This window comes from Limulus polyphemus, unplaced genomic scaffold (assembly GCF_000517525.1).
Source record: "Limulus polyphemus unplaced genomic scaffold, Limulus_polyphemus-2.1.2 Scaffold1, whole genome shotgun sequence".
NCBI classification, from domain to species: domain Eukaryota; kingdom Metazoa; phylum Arthropoda; class Merostomata; order Xiphosura; family Limulidae; genus Limulus; species Limulus polyphemus.
Window position 1 is genome coordinate 4,218,011 of NW_013665611.1, and position 17,326 is coordinate 4,235,336.

The 17,326-nt window shown below is 33.2% G+C and overlaps 1 protein-coding gene across 1 annotated transcript in view; it reads left to right on the top strand.

The window, feature by feature from the left end:
- LOC106463896 (neurensin-1-like) overlaps positions 1 to 15,732 on the top strand; it is a 51,426-nt gene extending 35,694 nt beyond the window's left edge. Inside the window, exons 2-3 of the mRNA XM_013924011.2 lie at positions 3,066 to 3,208; positions 13,810 to 15,732. Of these exons, the coding sequence (XP_013779465.1) occupies positions 3,119 to 3,208; positions 13,810 to 14,637 (918 nt within the window). The 5' untranslated portion in view covers positions 3,066 to 3,118 and the 3' untranslated portion in view covers positions 14,638 to 15,732. The remainder of the gene's footprint in view (positions 1 to 3,065; positions 3,209 to 13,809) is intronic.
- Positions 15,733 to 17,326: the final 1,594 nt, after the last annotated feature.

The window sequence follows — 17,326 nt, forward strand, 5'->3', positions numbered from 1 at the left end:
ATATACTAAACTACACGTTATATAGGCTACACTAACGTGATGTTTAGGCGGTTCGTTTAACTGTTATACATGATGTACGTTTTTTTTTTTGGGGGGGGGGTAGTGAAAGTGTTACAAAACTCGACATTAATTTCTTGGTGGCCTAATAAATCAGAAACAGCAGAGGACCCAGCACATAGCCCTGAGGCACACCGTTTGTAACTGTTATCCAGTCAGATGTAACTCCATTAATTACTACCCTCTGCTTTCTACTCTTCAGCCAATTTTGTGTTCAACTTAATACCATTTTCCCCACACCCACAAAAGATAAACCTAATTCCTTTTAACATTAATTTACCTAGATTTCATACATTACCTACGTTGCTTAAACGTCTTATACCATTTTTCCTGCGTATAGTCTTGTTAAATATTTAGCTAAATTACTATCACTCTTAGTTGGCTTAAAGTTCTTGTAAATTTTCCACTGACTTGAATGGTTATAGTTCAAACGATACGTTCATTGATTCTTTTGATGTCAAAACACTGTTTACGAATGTATAACCATAGAAAGGGCCCGGCATGGCCAGGTGGTTAAGGCACTCGACTCGCAATCTGAGGGTCGCGGGTTCGAGTCCCTGTCACACCAAACATGCTCGCCCTTTCAGCCGTGGGGGCGTTATAATGTGATGGTCAATCCCACTATTCGTTGGTAAAAGAGTAGTCCAAGAGTTGGCGGTGGGTGGTGATGACTAGCTGCCTTCCCTCTAGTCTTACACTGCTAAATTAGGGACGGCTAGTGCAGATAGCCCTCGTGTAGCTTTGCGCGAAATTAAAAAACAACTAACAAACCATAGAAAGTTAAGTTTTAAAACAGCGTTTATTGTAATCTGAAGTGAATAAAAGGGAGGCTCAGGAAACATGTAATTTCACAAAAGTTTCGGTAACACCTGCATATTTTGTTTAAGAAGATAGTTTTTATAAGCAAAATCAAGTTTAACTATGAGTTCCCCTTTGTCTTCTAAATCATACAATATCAATATTGATAACTATGAAAAGAAAATATATTTATATTCACCTGTTCAATTAGATTTTTGGACAAGGTAAGAGAACGATACTTTACCCTATTTTCGAATAAATTATAATTAAACAATTTCATTGATTTTTAAATAGCATAGATACAATTATTTAATTTACATTTAAGGTTGAGAATAATAATTAGCGCAAAAGTAAATAATGTACTGTGAGTGTTCTGTCCATCGTGGAGGATTGAACTCTGGATTTTTAGCTTTATAAGTCCGTAAACTTACAACTGACACATCGGAGAACTATTTCTTATGTTCAAAATATTGGTTCACACTAAACTGACACTTCTGATGATGGCAACTCTGTGTAGCCTAAACATGTCAGGTTATTTTGAGTGTAATAATTTATGCGTTATGGCGTTGACCCCTTTTTGTAGTTTTATATAACTAACCGTTGCTGTTACAAAGTTGAAAATTTTTATAAACATTATGGTGTTTTAATATTTTATAGAATAAACTAAGTAAATGGATAGAATAGTTTTCGAGATTGATAGTTTTGATTGTTGATAGTTTTCGTTCAACACCCACTCGGTACGTTCAAAACTCTATGCGTGGTATTTGGATTTTCTCAGCAGTTTCAGATAGTGAGGATAAAGAGTGGAAAATGTTGATAAAACGTAATACATAACAGCGCACGCCAGACATGTGGGTGGCATGTTTACGGCTTTTCGCTAGCTGCAGCAGGAGTGAAAAAGAAACACTGATTCTATCGAACATTATATACATTTCTGCAGTGCAGAGCCAAAAGTAAACTTTATAACTTTAGATTGAAAAAATCTTGAACTACTTTAAGTCAAGCGAGCTATTTTACAAAGCACTTATGTAAACATCAGATGTGAGCTTTGGTAAGACTCTTTCCTGCGTGTGAGAGAGAATCCTGGGGGAATTCTCCCAAGTAGAATGCATGTGAAGTTTAAGACGAACGTATTCAGGATTATATAAAGAAACAAAAAACATATACATTGTGTTCAGTATTGATTTAAAATATAACTGTGTATAATAATGTTATCCAATTTAAGATTTTATTTAATAAGAAAATGATAAATTTATTATGGGGTCCAATGTCAAATAAATACAGAGATGTTTCGGATGTTGTTGTTGTTGTTGTATCACAGCGTCTCCTCTGTATAATAATATATCACGTTCATAACATCATAAACAGTCATCATCTTTACTTTAGGTTTAAGGTATAAGGAAGTGGTAACTGTTTCATACAGTTTTGTAACAAACAGGCAGTAAGAAGCATAGTTGCTTGTTCAAGGTGTATATTATACGCAAACGAGTAAAATATTTTTACCTTGAATCTTGAACACCCTCTCATGTTCAGGGGTATATGAATAAATAGTGTGTTATTATCAGTCAAACATATGGTATGAACAAAAGGCAAAAGGAGGAAACGTTACCTAATCAGTTTTAAACAAAGTATTAATAAATATTTTTGAAATATCTCTTTATATGTCAAAAAGTATATTCTATAAATATATTTTTTATATGTTTAAAAGTGTATTCTATAAATATTTTTGAAATATCTCTTTATATGTCAAAAAGTATATTCTATAAATATATTTTTATATGTTTAAAAGTGTATTCTATAAATATTTCTTTATATGTTAAAGTATATTCTATAAATATTTCTTTATATGTTAAAGTATATTCTATAAATATTTCTTTATATGTTAAAGTATATTCTATAAATATTTCTTTATATGTTAAAGTATATTCTATAAATATTTCTTTATATGTTAAAGTATATTCTATAAATATTTCTTTATATGTTAAAGTATATTCTATAAAATTTTATTTCACCTGTTTTTTAATAATATCGTACTGAAGTATGAACTCCGTCGAAACAGTTTTATTTAACTTTAAATTACATCAGTAGCTAGCTAACTTTGAAATTTCATTATTTTTGTGAAGTAAATGAAATACATAAATAACAGTTTGATGGAATAAAACAGATTCTCTACGTATGGAGACTAACCTTGAAATTTGCTACCTTTTCAGTGGTGACGCCTATTGTTGCCATCTATAGGCAAGCTTTGAAACTACATTTCATCATGAATAAGGGTGGAGAAAGTAACCTTCAACAGGAAGAAGCTGAAAACGATGACGAAGATAAGGATAGCTCTAAAGAAGTCAAATCCACGGTAAATTAGGTTTGAGTATTTATAGTAACTGATGCTAGGTTATTAATAAAAAAAATAGTAATATATATATATATTATGTTTATAAGACTGGTTAATTTGCTTGAATCTTACTGTAAACATGTTTTCAATAAATCAGTCGACATGACAGTTTAGAAATTAGGGATGAGTTTTGACAGTGATAATATAGAAGTAAGCAGAAACTTTGTGGTTCGTGTTGGTGTGATGCTTTCTGTAGACCCCAGTCTCTTTTTATTTTTATTTTAGTAACGCTTACCTCTAACGAAAAACACCAACAACAAATATATGTATATTTTGCTTTCATCTACTTATAATAACAGATATCATTTCACGAAGCTTAAGCCTTACATTACATCTATCTCTAACCCAATCATGTAGCCCAGGAAACTTTTAACCTTAATTTTTTTCACACACAGTTTTAGAGTCCTGAGGACGCTTTTTCATAGATGCAAAGGTTCGATCTAACATTGCGCCTTAAGGCTTATACATCAAATATACTTAAGCTGCTTTGACTTATGACGTACTTATGACTATGTTTAACTAGTGTAACATTGTATATAAAGCAACGCCCTCCACTCATTTAAAAAGAAATTCCACGATTTAATCAATATTTCAATTGCACACAGCACATTGGAATATCGTTGTCATATTTAAATTTAAAACAACCAGTAAGTTGTATTTAAATAGCATAATATTTCCTGACTTTTAATTTTTCATATATGTCTCTAGTATATCCAAGCCACATTATAAATTTAGAACAGATTTGAATTTCAAAAGCAAGCAACCATGTTTGCTGGAAAATGAGAAACATTTCATTCTTAATTCATTCAGTACATATATATATATGTATATAAACCCTTGATTTAGATTCCTCCCCCGAAGACATATTTGTGGACGCCCATGGGTAAGAATAGATGTTTTCAAAAGTCCAGTTTTTTAAACAAGTGAGTTAAAACGATGTGAGAAAAACGTGACAGAAAAGCAGCAAGTACAACGTAGTTGAACTTACAACAAGGGCTGTAAGTAGCTATGAGGGCACCGAAGTCGTTTTCTCATTTTTTTTTTTACTTTCTTCATCAGTCACTCACTCAAACACACAGATACATACACATATACTTGAAAATTAAAGCTTGAAACTCAAGTTTGAATTTGGTGGAATGTTTGCTCTGCGATGGTTAGAAAAACCATATTACAGTAAGTGGGTTCTGAGAGCTCAAGCTGTCATATTTCATCTTTTATAAATAATGAGTGAAAAATGGAACTTGCAGCTTAGCTAGCTAAAACATTTGCCGTCGAGCAGAGTTGCTAGTTCGAATCCCGCTCGATATCACAAAGAATCTAAGAATAATAGATCAGTGGACCACCATGTAAAAGAACATCGGTTAACATTAAATCTGAAATAGAGCTTCATTCAGTCAGGAATGGTCAGATTGCTAGTACAATCTCTCCAAAGCAGATCATTTGGAAACAAAATGGAGGACTCTGACCATGGTACACTGGAGTGGAAACAGAAATTAAGTCATTTTGTATCAGAGCAATTATCCAGCTTTTGAATCAAATTGGAAATACTTTAATCCAACTAACGAATTTGGATCTAAGAGGATCGTATGGAAAAACCAAAGAAGTAAACACGTTTCACGACTCAAGAATTAGGGACATCTAGACTTTGTAAGGTTGACATTTTACTGACCGTCAGACTAGTGAATTGTTGTCCAGTTGTAAATAACTTCACATTGTTTACAGAAATTAAACTATTCCCAAAACAAAACAGAATATAACAGTATGTATTAGGAAGCCCGCTTCGAAGAATCATTATAAATAAAGCTGGCTTATTACTGAAAACACCACTAAACAATAGGATCCTTGTAATCCCTGGCTAATCACCAAATGGGCAAAACTACACGCCATTCCAGTCTACATTATCTAGGCTGTTACATAGTTGTCCGATATGTTAGAAACAATAGTATCATTGTGGTCTAATCGCAAAATGGACAAAGATGCATACCATTCCATGCTACATTATCTAGGCTGTTACATAGTTGTCCGATATGTTAGAAACAATAGTATCATTGTGGTCTAATCGCAAAATGGACAAAGATGCATACCATTCCATCTACATTATCTAGGCTGTTACATAGTTGTCCGATATGTTAGAAACAATAGTATCATTGTGGTCTAATCGCAAAATGGACAAAGATGCATACCATTCCATGCTACATTGCCCAACCTTTTACCTTAGTAGGTCAGTATACTGGAAACAATAGCTATGTCCTTGTGGCCTCTGACTAAATACCAAATGGACAAAGATATACATCATTCCAGAGTAAGTTACCAAGACCGATATATGAGAAAGTTTTATCTCTTAAGTTCACAACGTGTAGTCACAATTTCTCAAATAATAATTTAATAAGTTTAATTACTGACTATGAAGAAGAGCGGGACACCTTTTTACCAGTCAGATATGCTAGTGAAGAAAACCAACTGGTTGCATAAATTTGTGGATGATGCAGAGAAGAATCGTTGATCAAGTTTTTCCACAGAGTGGCAACTTAGAGACGTAAGCCACTGATTCTTGAGAGTGAGATGAATCTGCTAGTAATTGTATTGTATGGGAGGATATATGCTCGATTTGTAAAGTACCTTTAATATAAATTCGCTAGGTTTAGTTATGTCCTTCAACATCTTAAGCTATATAAAAAGCCCGTGTGTCACGTCACGCTTGATTTCCCGAAATAGGAGCAGTCATAAAAGCCAAAATGCATTTATCCAGATAGAATAGTTGAATTACTGTTTGCCCATTTTAGTGACCGGGGTGCAAGGGGGCCGTGAAGGGTGGGTAGGTGCCCTGAAACCTTATAAATGTAGGAAGTGTTGGTATAATAAGCCTAAGGTAAAAACGTAGTGTGGGATCATCTAGCCTAGAGCTAAGAGCATAAAATTTATCATGAAAGTAAAAATATCGATTCAATTTTAAAATTAAATCGTTTCTGAGTTAAGCTTTTTTCTGTTATATCAACAACGTTTTTAATAAAAACAAATCTCTTTAATCAACGGAGACTCTAAATTAAGAAATCAACAAATATTTTTCCAGTTATTTTTTTTATACATTCTATTTCATACTTTCAGTACATAGACTAACAACAACATTAGGTTATTATTTTGTTGTTAAGCCATATGACATAAAAGCCATTGCTGGAACGTAGTGTTATCAAAACACACTGGCTTTTTTATATATTAGAAGTTGTTAATCTACCTGATTTTTACTTATAATTATTATATGAATACGCCACGAATTCATTTCATGAATTATCTTAATTTTGATTCGCCCAAAAAGGAACTTACCAACGTTTGACTGCTTCGACTGCACTTTTCTGCCTCATTGTTGGTCAAACTTGATTTCGCAAAATTTATTTACTCCAATTATATATATATGAAATGTGAGGTTAGGTATACTATGGGGTGGGGGTGGTAGTATTTGTCCCATCATTGTTGACGGGCTGTACGCTAGTATGAAATAATATACATAGTCAAACAAAAATATAAATCCCGTTCAATAGAAATCAGTACTTGTGTTGAGGGAGTTGAATGTGGACATAATATTCATGTATTTCACGGAACTGTTTAGTTTAGGTGGAGTTGATTCTGTAAATGTACACATCTTTATAAAAAGTCAAGATCAATTGTAAGATGTGGCTAGCCAAGTAGCTGCCATCTTGCCAGTAAGCAAGCCAACTTAAGTATGAGCTATTATCATCAGTCAACATCAGCACCCAGAGTACACTAACATACGAACACTAGTACTGACCAATAGAAATGATATTGCATCTTTTGTTCTCGTGCCTTATAATCAAATTCAGATTGAAAAGCTGTTAATTAAAAATATTTTAGTATATTAAGTAATTTCATAGGTCAGTAAAACTAGCCCACGAAAAAATCATTGATCAAACTATGATTCTACAAAACTATATATCTGTACTTAATACTGAACAGAGTATACGAATTAAGTTTGAATTTCGCGCATAGCTACACGACGGCTATCTGCGCTAGCCATCCCTAATTTAGCAACGAAAGACTAAAGGGAAGGCAGCTAGTCATCACCACCCACTGCCAACTCTTGGGCTACTCTTTTACCAACGAATAGTGGGATTGACCGTAACATTATAACGCCCCCACGGTAGAAAAGGCGAGCATGTTTTGTGGGACGGAGATTCGAACCCGTGCCCTAACCACCTGGCTATGCCGGGCCGGTATACGAATTAAACCATCAAGCCTCTGTTACACAAGTGATAATGTTATCATATTTTTATCCGCTAAATTTCAGAGCATCTTACCTCTTTCGTACCTAGACTTGAAACGTAGATTCATCTATGAAATCACACTCCAGCTATCTTCAATACGATTTGTTTAATGTGCTGTTTACCATAAAAGTACGGCTAAAACTTTAATGCAAAAGAATATTATATTCACAGCTAGCAAGTTATTTCAACCATAGGATATATTCTTTGGATTATAGCAATGGAAAGACTGGCTATAAGTCTTTAAAATTACAATCTGAGATAATAAAAAAATTTAGAAATAATTCAAGCAGGCAAAAGTGGAAAAGTTAGGTAAATTTCCTTGATTCACAAAAAAAACAAAAACAACAACTAGAAAGTTAAGTAAGTAGAAAAAAAAAGTACGGTGAGTGTTTCGCCTCAGTCAAACAAGAACAGTTTAGCAAACAGGAAAGTCAACTATTTGTTAATTTATAAAGCAATGGCTGCAGAACGTTAACTGCAAACAAACAGACTAGTTGAACTCCCTTACGCACGACGTTCTACAGCAGGCATGACATTTTAAACCATTGGTGAACAAGGTATAAAATAACTAAAAATGTGATATAAAATAATAAATACGTTGGCATTTAACTGACATTAACCTGGCATCATCAGGACTAAACATAACTATTCTTCGAAAAAGATTGTACATATTGTAATATCTCTACAGAAATACACATTTATACTTGATATTGTATGAAACATGAACAGGGCGTATGGATGGAAGTCGCTATGATACGGGTAATTACTCTACCTTATTTATTATGTATTATGGTTAAAACTAAAGAAACTTATATTGATGAAAAATATATCTCCTTAAGTTTTTTAAATTCATTTATGCTTCATGTTTTGCTTCTAGGAAATGGTATTTTCCTGGGCCGGCCGTGACCTTGTAGTTAAGTGCCCAGACTGTGAATCCAAGGTTTCATGGTTCACATTGCGTTGTCGCAAAAACGCATTCTGCACTTTAAGGTTGTGGATGAGCTATAAGAGCAACGGTTAAATCCCAGTATTTGGTCAGCCAGTGAGATATCAAATGTTGGCGGTGGTTACTATTAACTAGATACATTCCTTTTTGTCTTTCAGTTCAAAATTGGGGTTGGATACGCTCATATAGCACTTTGTATAACTGCGCGAAATTTTAAAAAACAACAACGATAAACAAAAGCTGACATTTCCGTCTCAAATCTTTAGTATAAGGTTCGAAACTAGATAAAAACTGGATGGGAAATAAGTTTAATTTCCCTTAAACAGTGTTGAGACGTGTGTATTGGGAAAACATTGGCTTTAGTTTCATAGTATAGGATGTTTTAGAAAGTATATTAGAAAGAAACACGGTATTACCATTTTAAAGCAGTTTAGAAGCTTTGGAAAAATACATTTAAAGTTGCAAAAAAATGATTAATTTGAGTATTTTTGAATGAATGTAAAAATAAAGTAGTTATACCAATAGTGTTACAGTATCTGATTATAATTAAGGAATCAGTAACCACTATCATCAAGCCCAAGTTAGATTCTTGAACGTTGAAATTAAATATAAAAATATCTTACAGAAGAAATTTGAAAAAAAAAACAAAACTGATAAACGTTCCGTTTCCTTTTTGGACTTCATTCATTGTAAAAATTATGTTGAGAAACAAAGTAATAAAATTCTAACGAAAATGAAAGTAGTCCAGCCCGTTAAAGTTTATAGGTTAAATTTGTAAACCAGATAGCAATTTTCTTTTTAAAATGAACTAATGGATATTATTCACAATTTTTTAATTACACGTTGTGCAAGACTGATATATAAGAAAAGCTTTAGCTAGTGGCCTCAGATTTTAATATCACCTCGTGAATTGGATTTTTCGTCATATTTATTGTCCCCCTGTGGGTCAACGATAAGTTCACGAACTTCCAGCGCTAAAATCCAGGGGTTGATTCCTCGCGGTAGAAAGAGCGCATATACATGTAGACCACTGTGTAGTTTTACGCTAAAACAACCAACCAACCATATTTACTCACTAGTTAGAATAACTTCTAAAGTTTCTGGTTTCCCTTTCTAGTACATCCCAGTGGCTCAGCGGTAAGTTTGCAGACTTATTACGCTAAAAATCGGTTTTCAATACCCGTTATGGGCACAGCACATATTGTGTAGCTTTGTGCTTAACAAGAAAAAAAAAGCCTTTTCTAGTTTTAATTTTATAACTCTAGATATTGTAGGGGTAATTTAATAAGGGAAGAGTTTATCTTGTTTAAAATTTTGAATTCATCAAAATATATCGTTATCTTAAAGCTCGATAAAGAAGATTACACTGAAAACGTTTTCCTTTTGCCAGATTGCTCCAAATTTAAAGTTTTAGAATAAGCTCCGACTAATCAAACATAAAGTAAAATTACAAAGCATTTATCGAAGATTTAAAAACTGGTGATAATTTCAGAATAAATTTATAAACAAATTAGTCCATAGTTACATTAAAATATTTTGCATGGTCTTCTAAGAATACATAATAATCGAACATGGAAAAGTTTTTAGTTGAGCTTCTGTTCCTTTTTATGAAAGAATAAACTTTATAGTTTCAAATTCTCAAACAGCCTGAAATAATTCAAGATTTGATAAATATGTTTTCTGCGCCATCTTTGACACTGAAACTAATCCAGTCATGTTAATTTAATTTCGGAAAGATCTTTGTCAGGTAAAAGAAAATACAAGCTTTTACGTACAGCTAACAAAAAGTAAAACGTTTGACCATTTTGGCCCCCCAGTGGCACAGCGGTATGTCTGCGGACTTACAACGCTAGAAACCGGGTTTCGATACCCGTGGTGGGCAGAGCACAGATAGCCCATTGTGTAGCTTTGTGCTTAACTTCAAACAAACAAATAATTGACCATTTTAACATGTTCTCCAACATACATGAATTTATTAAGAGACTAACTAAATCTGTGTTTATTGAACTTAGAAACTTGCCACCCAGTAGTTTCATTTTGTTTTCAATGGAATACTTATCAGATTGATGTGGTTCAGTTCATTCAACACTCGCTCAGTGCAGCAGAGTTATTTATTTGTTATCACGAATAGAACTGGCGAAACAATATTCCAAAGCCACTGTCTTTGCTGTTTTTTATTTTCATTTCAATAGTATTATCCACAAAAAAACAACAAAAAAACATTATATTTTAGCACATTGGGGGTTATAATTCGATCCATGATTTTCGCAGATTTCATAAAGAACTTGAGAACTGCATGAGTTCCAAATGTGCTTACCAACAGTATTATAAATAACTATTTAATTAGACTTTATATCCCTCCTGTACCACAATTTGATGTGTCTGAACTACGTGTGTGTCTATCTTTGCTATATTAGGAAAGTCCATAGTTTTGAGTTGTTAGGAAACTTAAACAGGTTTTACAACCTGTTTTTCTTCATTTAGGTGCGTGTTTGAACCACATTTGAACATAATAAAGAATAAAAATGTCAAAGGCTAGTGATGTATAAATCTGAAAATGTAGTTTATTCTAGTGGTGAGATATATTTTTAAACGTTAAATATATTAATGTAACAAATAATGGAATGAAAAGTAAATAGCCTGTATAACGAAGGGAACATAGTTTACTTGGAAATGTATTGACAGTGATTAAATTGTGATGTTGAAATAAGAAAACTAAAACTAAAATAAAAGGCACAAATATGTATAACATAAACCTGAAGAAAAGAAAAAATAATAGCACAAAAACGTAAAAGGCTGAACTTGGCGTAAATAAAATCTGAGTGGAAAGTCCCGTAGTTTACTCTTAAAATGAGGGTATTGAACAGGAATGATAAGTGTGACATTACTGTCACACAGTGTTCAAAAGTTCAGAACTGGGTTTGAATTTCTAATTTAGGCAATTCTTAAAGTTTAGTAAAATAAAGGAAACATTTTATAATTATTTGCGTCAAAACTGTGCTAAGATGATAGCACAGATCCCTGAACCCATGACTGTAGAGGGGCGCTTTGAGAAAGTAATAAATGAAAAGCAAATGCTTGTTGTTGTTTTTTTAAATCTTGCCCAAAGCTACCCCAGGGCTACCTGCGCTAGCCGTCCCTAATTTAGCAGTGTAAGACTAGAGGGAAGGCAGCTAGTCATCACCACTCAACGCCAACTCTTGGGCTACTCTTTTACCAACGAATACTGGAATTGGTCGTCACTTTATAACGCCCCCACGGTAGAAAGGCCGAGCACGTTTAGTGGGCCGAATTCGAACCCGCAGATTGCGAGTCGTGCTCCCTAACCACCTGGCCATGGTTGGCCAAGCAAATGCTACTCCACAATATTTGTCGAGCTTTGGTATTGAATAATAAACTTCTGGAAAACGGCTTATACAAACAAAATATTTGCCTGAAATCCATTCTTATTTTCGTCCTTTAATATTCGTAATAAGCCTAGAAAAATGTAAAAATGTATACAACTTATATATTTGTTTACATACTTATTGACACACAGAGTAAAAATTAATATGAATTATTAGTTTATTGAACCTAACAAAATCTTTAATTATAGTACATATATAATTTAGACGAAAAATAAATTGGCCAATGGGAGAGGACAATATCCCTTCGTATATATTTACTTAATCAGGGAGCGCGGTAGCTATCCATATGCAGGGATGGATCCGGTTAAAAACGGCAGGCTGTATATTGTGTATGGTATCGCGTGAGCCAGGACGTCGGCAAAACCCAACTAAAGGGATAGAGACGAAAAACCCTTCATTAATTAAGTATAAAACTACTCTATAGTTCGGTTAACCTTCCTTGACGCCTAAAAAACGAGCCGCAAAAACATCCATTTTATTCTTCTTCTCCGTCAGTTGTAACTCGTAAACCACAGTATTTTTACGGAAAGTCTGCACACCAAAACACTTTACCACTTATTACTTTCATACCTAGAGCAGCAAGTGATTCACAATAGGTTAGTTACAGCCCAAAGTACAAATCACATTCTCTGATCATAAATCATTATGTGTTATATATGGATGTAGATAATCTACTGTATACTCCTTAACGCGCCGCACAGTATCCTGGTCATGACTTATCCTGTTTCAAGAAGTAACGTCTATAGATTATACTATGGCTCCCTATAGAATAGAACTGAATAAGACGGTGAAATGGTGCCTTCCACCTAGAAGTTACAGCCCCACTAGAAGCCAAGACTTCGACTTGTAAAAAGTGCAAAAACTAGTAACAAAAATTTTGTTTTAAAATTGTTCAGATGTAGGGATGGAAAAAGATCAGAAACTTGAGAGAATTTGGAATGGGAGGAAAATTTACATTACCCATTCTCGCATTCTTCCCATCCCAAATGCTCTCTAGTTTCTGTTCTTTTTCCATCCATACATCTGAACAATTGTAAAATTATTTTTTTTGTTACTAGTATTATTAAGAACTGCACATGGGAGATTTGGTTTTTAAAAAGATCTTCAAAGTTCTACTTATTAATGTGAATTAAAAAATATTATATTAGATATAAATGAGACCATAGAATACTGACTCTACAGATAAAGCAAACAGTTGCAGTTGATGATAATAGGAACAGTTTAGGTTTGTTGCCACAAAAAGCTGCAACAGACGTCCCTTAACTTGAATAGTAGATAAAGAAGCTAGTCAACAGCACCCACTATCAACATTTACACTACTCTATGTGAAATAGGATTTAACTTTCACTCCTCTAATGCACTCACGGACCCAAAGTGAGGTGCGCGATTTTTTTAGTGGGTGGGTGTCGATAACGGGACGGCTCGGCTCACTTAAAATAGTGTTTACACCTTTTCATGTTAAACAATGAACCATTTTGTGTTTTCTAGTTGAGTTCAACAAATCATATATTTTAAATTAAGTTCAAATTATAATTTTACCAAATATTTTTGATCATATAAAATACATACTTTGGTAAAGTTTAGTTTGACAAATTTCCATACTTTTGTACTGTGGGTTGACGTACATTCACACAGCTTCTAACTCTAATATTGTTAAATTGTGAAGACTCGAATATTTTATTGGCCTTTAGTGACTGAGCGGTTAAAAACAAGACGGAGACCTCACATTGATAAGTGATAATTTCTTCATATAATCGCTTAAGCTTGTATAAATGCATTAAAAATATCACTTTTTATTTGTCAAGTATTTTGTTTTTATTTTTCCTTAGCTCAAGTAGAAATTAAAGCACATCAGACTGTTACAGTTTTTTCGATGATCGACATGTTGGTTTATCACAGTACTTTTGATAAAAAGTAACTTTTTTCCTGTAGCCCTCTAGCGGAGATTTCAAAGGAGCTAGACCTAAAGTTCGAAATACTGAAGAAGCTGAACAATGGCAAAAGATGTTAAAGAAGGTTCAGAAATCATCTGAAAAAGAAACCCAGGAAAAAAGTGTTTATGATCCAAGAAAACCCGTAAAAGAATCTCAGGCAGAAGATATTTATAATTCAAAAAAATCGGGCACTGACCAGTCATATACAGAAGAACGTGAACACGAGCCGACAAGTGATGACGATGTTCGAGAATCTTCATGCCCCGAATTCTTTGGAGTAAGATCGTATTTGCATCATTTCTACGAGACCATGACGGTGAAAAACCCAGATCTTTACGAAGATTTTGATGAACATGATAATCGTTACTTGACTACTCCAGGAAAGAGGTGTCGCATGGGAGTTTACTGGAAGGCCACTCTTTGTATAGGCTTTCTCTTGCTTATCTGTGGTCTGATTCTTCTGTTTGTTGGCTACTATGTCCGCCAGAGAGACGTCGTTGTTGGATATAAAGCTGACCTAGAGATCATTGACCGTTCTTCGCTGGATTTTAACCGAAATCTCGACATCTGCAAAGTACTTGGATTACTGGTTTTCTGCTTAGGTGGTGCTATTCTATTGGCAGCTTTGTTACTACCTACTCTTGTCTCTAATTACTGCGATGATGACGACCAGGAGGCTTTCAAAGTCAAGGCTAATTTCGATGACCCTCAAGAATCTCCCACTGAGAAAAAAATTCCCGCTACGGAAGCATTGACCAGCGTTCAGCCAAAACGAGGAGAAGACCATATGGTTATTACAGAAGTCGGTTTATGTAAAGTGCCATAAGACACAACCAATCTTATAATCATTTTAATTAGTTGTAACAACAAAATTACCAAACAAAATTACTTTTTGATTGAAAATGATATCCCATTGAGTATATTTATATATATAAAAGCTTTGTTTTCCTTAAGAACGGTTATGGAATTGCTAAAGATAAAAAGGTAAAAGAACACATTTTCTCCAGTGAAATACTCGTATATGTTGATATTTTAACAAAAGTTAGGAAACATTTGTTTTACGGCAAGCTATTATTAAAGTTACATACGCTGTACCAACTTGAGCCACCTTATGAGGAAATACTTTTGAAATACAGTATAATGTGTGTATTCATTAGAAAGTCTGTTCGGCTCGTGAAACATAAACGGAAATATGACACGTTCATTAATCATTGCAGTAGAACTATAGAATGCATTGTGTTTTTTGTCACGATTTTAAACTCAAAGATTTACTTTTATAATTTTAGGGTTAACACAATATGACCTGGAATAAAATGCCTAAATTTAGCCCAAAGGCTCAGTGGACGACTGAAAATGATGTCGTCCAGTCGCTTGGCGTCAAGTATCATGATAACTCCAAAACAGTTTGGTTAAGAAGTATGCAATAGTTTATTTTGATGTTAATATTTAACAATATTTTGATGATAGCATGAAAGTTTTTTTCTATGTTCAGTGACACACATAAGAAACGTTCTTGTTTTTCCTTCGAGCTTGGTTTTCAGTTTTTATAATCTAACAATCCTATATTATGTTATACATTATAAATATTAGTTAAATTGGCCGATGAAAGGACCGTCTTTCAGCAGTTAGTGATCAATACATTCTAATATATTTTGTGGGATACTACTGCTGCAACAGAATTAAAATAAGTAGCGAAACTTAAATTATATTTTCAATAAAAAAAAATACGTTTTCTTATGTGGAAAAATAGAATGGTTTTTATGGCAGGTCCTGTGACTAGGTGGCTGATTGTTATGAATATTACTATAAAGTTTATTGTTGTTATTATATGGTTGCATGTAAAAACGTACGAATATATCTGTGTAAGATAAAACAGCTTAACTTGTTGGAGTGTAATGTTAGTTGTAAGTGCATGTTACTTCAAAAGAAATTAATTAAATACGAAAATTAGAATTATGAATTTGTGCATATATACATATAAGAATATATCGAAATTGTGTTTGAAAACTATTTCATTTTCTCCCCTGTACGTTGTAATAATATATGATATTATTAAAGAATTAACTGACTCAATCGTGTAATGTATCACTCATAATTTCCAGAGCTTATGGCTAATTTTTGATAATGTATATCTTTTTTATGCTTTTGATGGTTGTATTACCAGAAAAGAAAAACAGATCAGAAATTTTCGGAGAAACTACGACAGAGTTAATTTACGGTTTTGATGCCTTAGAAGACAAGCATTTTCCGATGCATAATAATTATTACACGATGAAAGAGTATGAAAAGGAGAAAGGCTTCTTTCATGTTCATGACATCATATAGTGACTTTAAGAGCCAATGATATTTAAGTTTTAAAGATAGACTTGTTTTATTTAAGAATAAACATGTGATTCACGCTAATAAGAAGTGGAAAGAAATGGGACGATACTATTTGTTACCTCAAACTAGGTGCGTCTTTAAGCCTCGTTCGTTTTCACTACAGATGTAAAATAGTTATGAGCGTTTATTTGAATCTACAGCTGATCATTACGTTCGAACGTCGTTGTGGTCTTGTGAACCAGCAGCACGCAATTTAAGATTGATTTTATTTTATCTTGAGTTCAAGAGTTAAATTTGTGATATCATAATGCACATGTACCGTTCAGTTTCATAACATGTTATGTTCTACTAAACATTTTTTTCACAAAGTACCGCAAAAAAACAACAACAACTCAAAACATTCAACTTGAAAATTTGTGTCTTGCAAGCATGCATAAAGTTTATTTTCTTACCACTACCAGTAGGCTCAAGGCTTCCATCCCAACTTATCTGTAATCCATTCCAAATTTTTTTTTTACAATGAATTAATATAGGTATTTTGTGTGAAATGTGTCAACATCTGACTGATAAACATTCAGATCCCAATTCTTATTGAAACAGTTCAAAAACCACTAACGATAAATAAGCCATATTGCTTTTGGAGCTATTCACCAATAACAACATCTTATGACTAAGAAATATTCTTATATGCCGAATTTTCAAATTGATTTTATATTTTAGATTTACTAATGATTTACGGAATTAACCAGAAATAAGAATTCGACCAGTTTTCAAGAAGTAAAGGTAATAATTATAACTGTTTAAAGCTTCAAAGTTCCACAATCTTGCGGAAAAGCTTGCTGAAGCTCCATTTCTCCCCATTTAACGGGTAACTTATCTCAAAATAATTTTTAATTATCATTTCAAGTTACCCTAGTTTCAGCTTTTTTTCTGACTGTACTTAAATTAAATCTTGAAAATACAAGTGAAATAATACACGGAGCCAAGATATAATGTAATTCTTTGACAATAACACAAATTGCAAAGCTTAAAATGACAATAAAAAAATATTAACAGTAGTTCAATCATAGGTTGAAAATGATTCTCTTACTCCTTTGAAATCTATCAAATAATATTATTTTCAAATTCTACTTGCTTTGAATTCTGATTAACTAAACCTCACACCAAGAATTTTCACTACAACTCGCAAATAA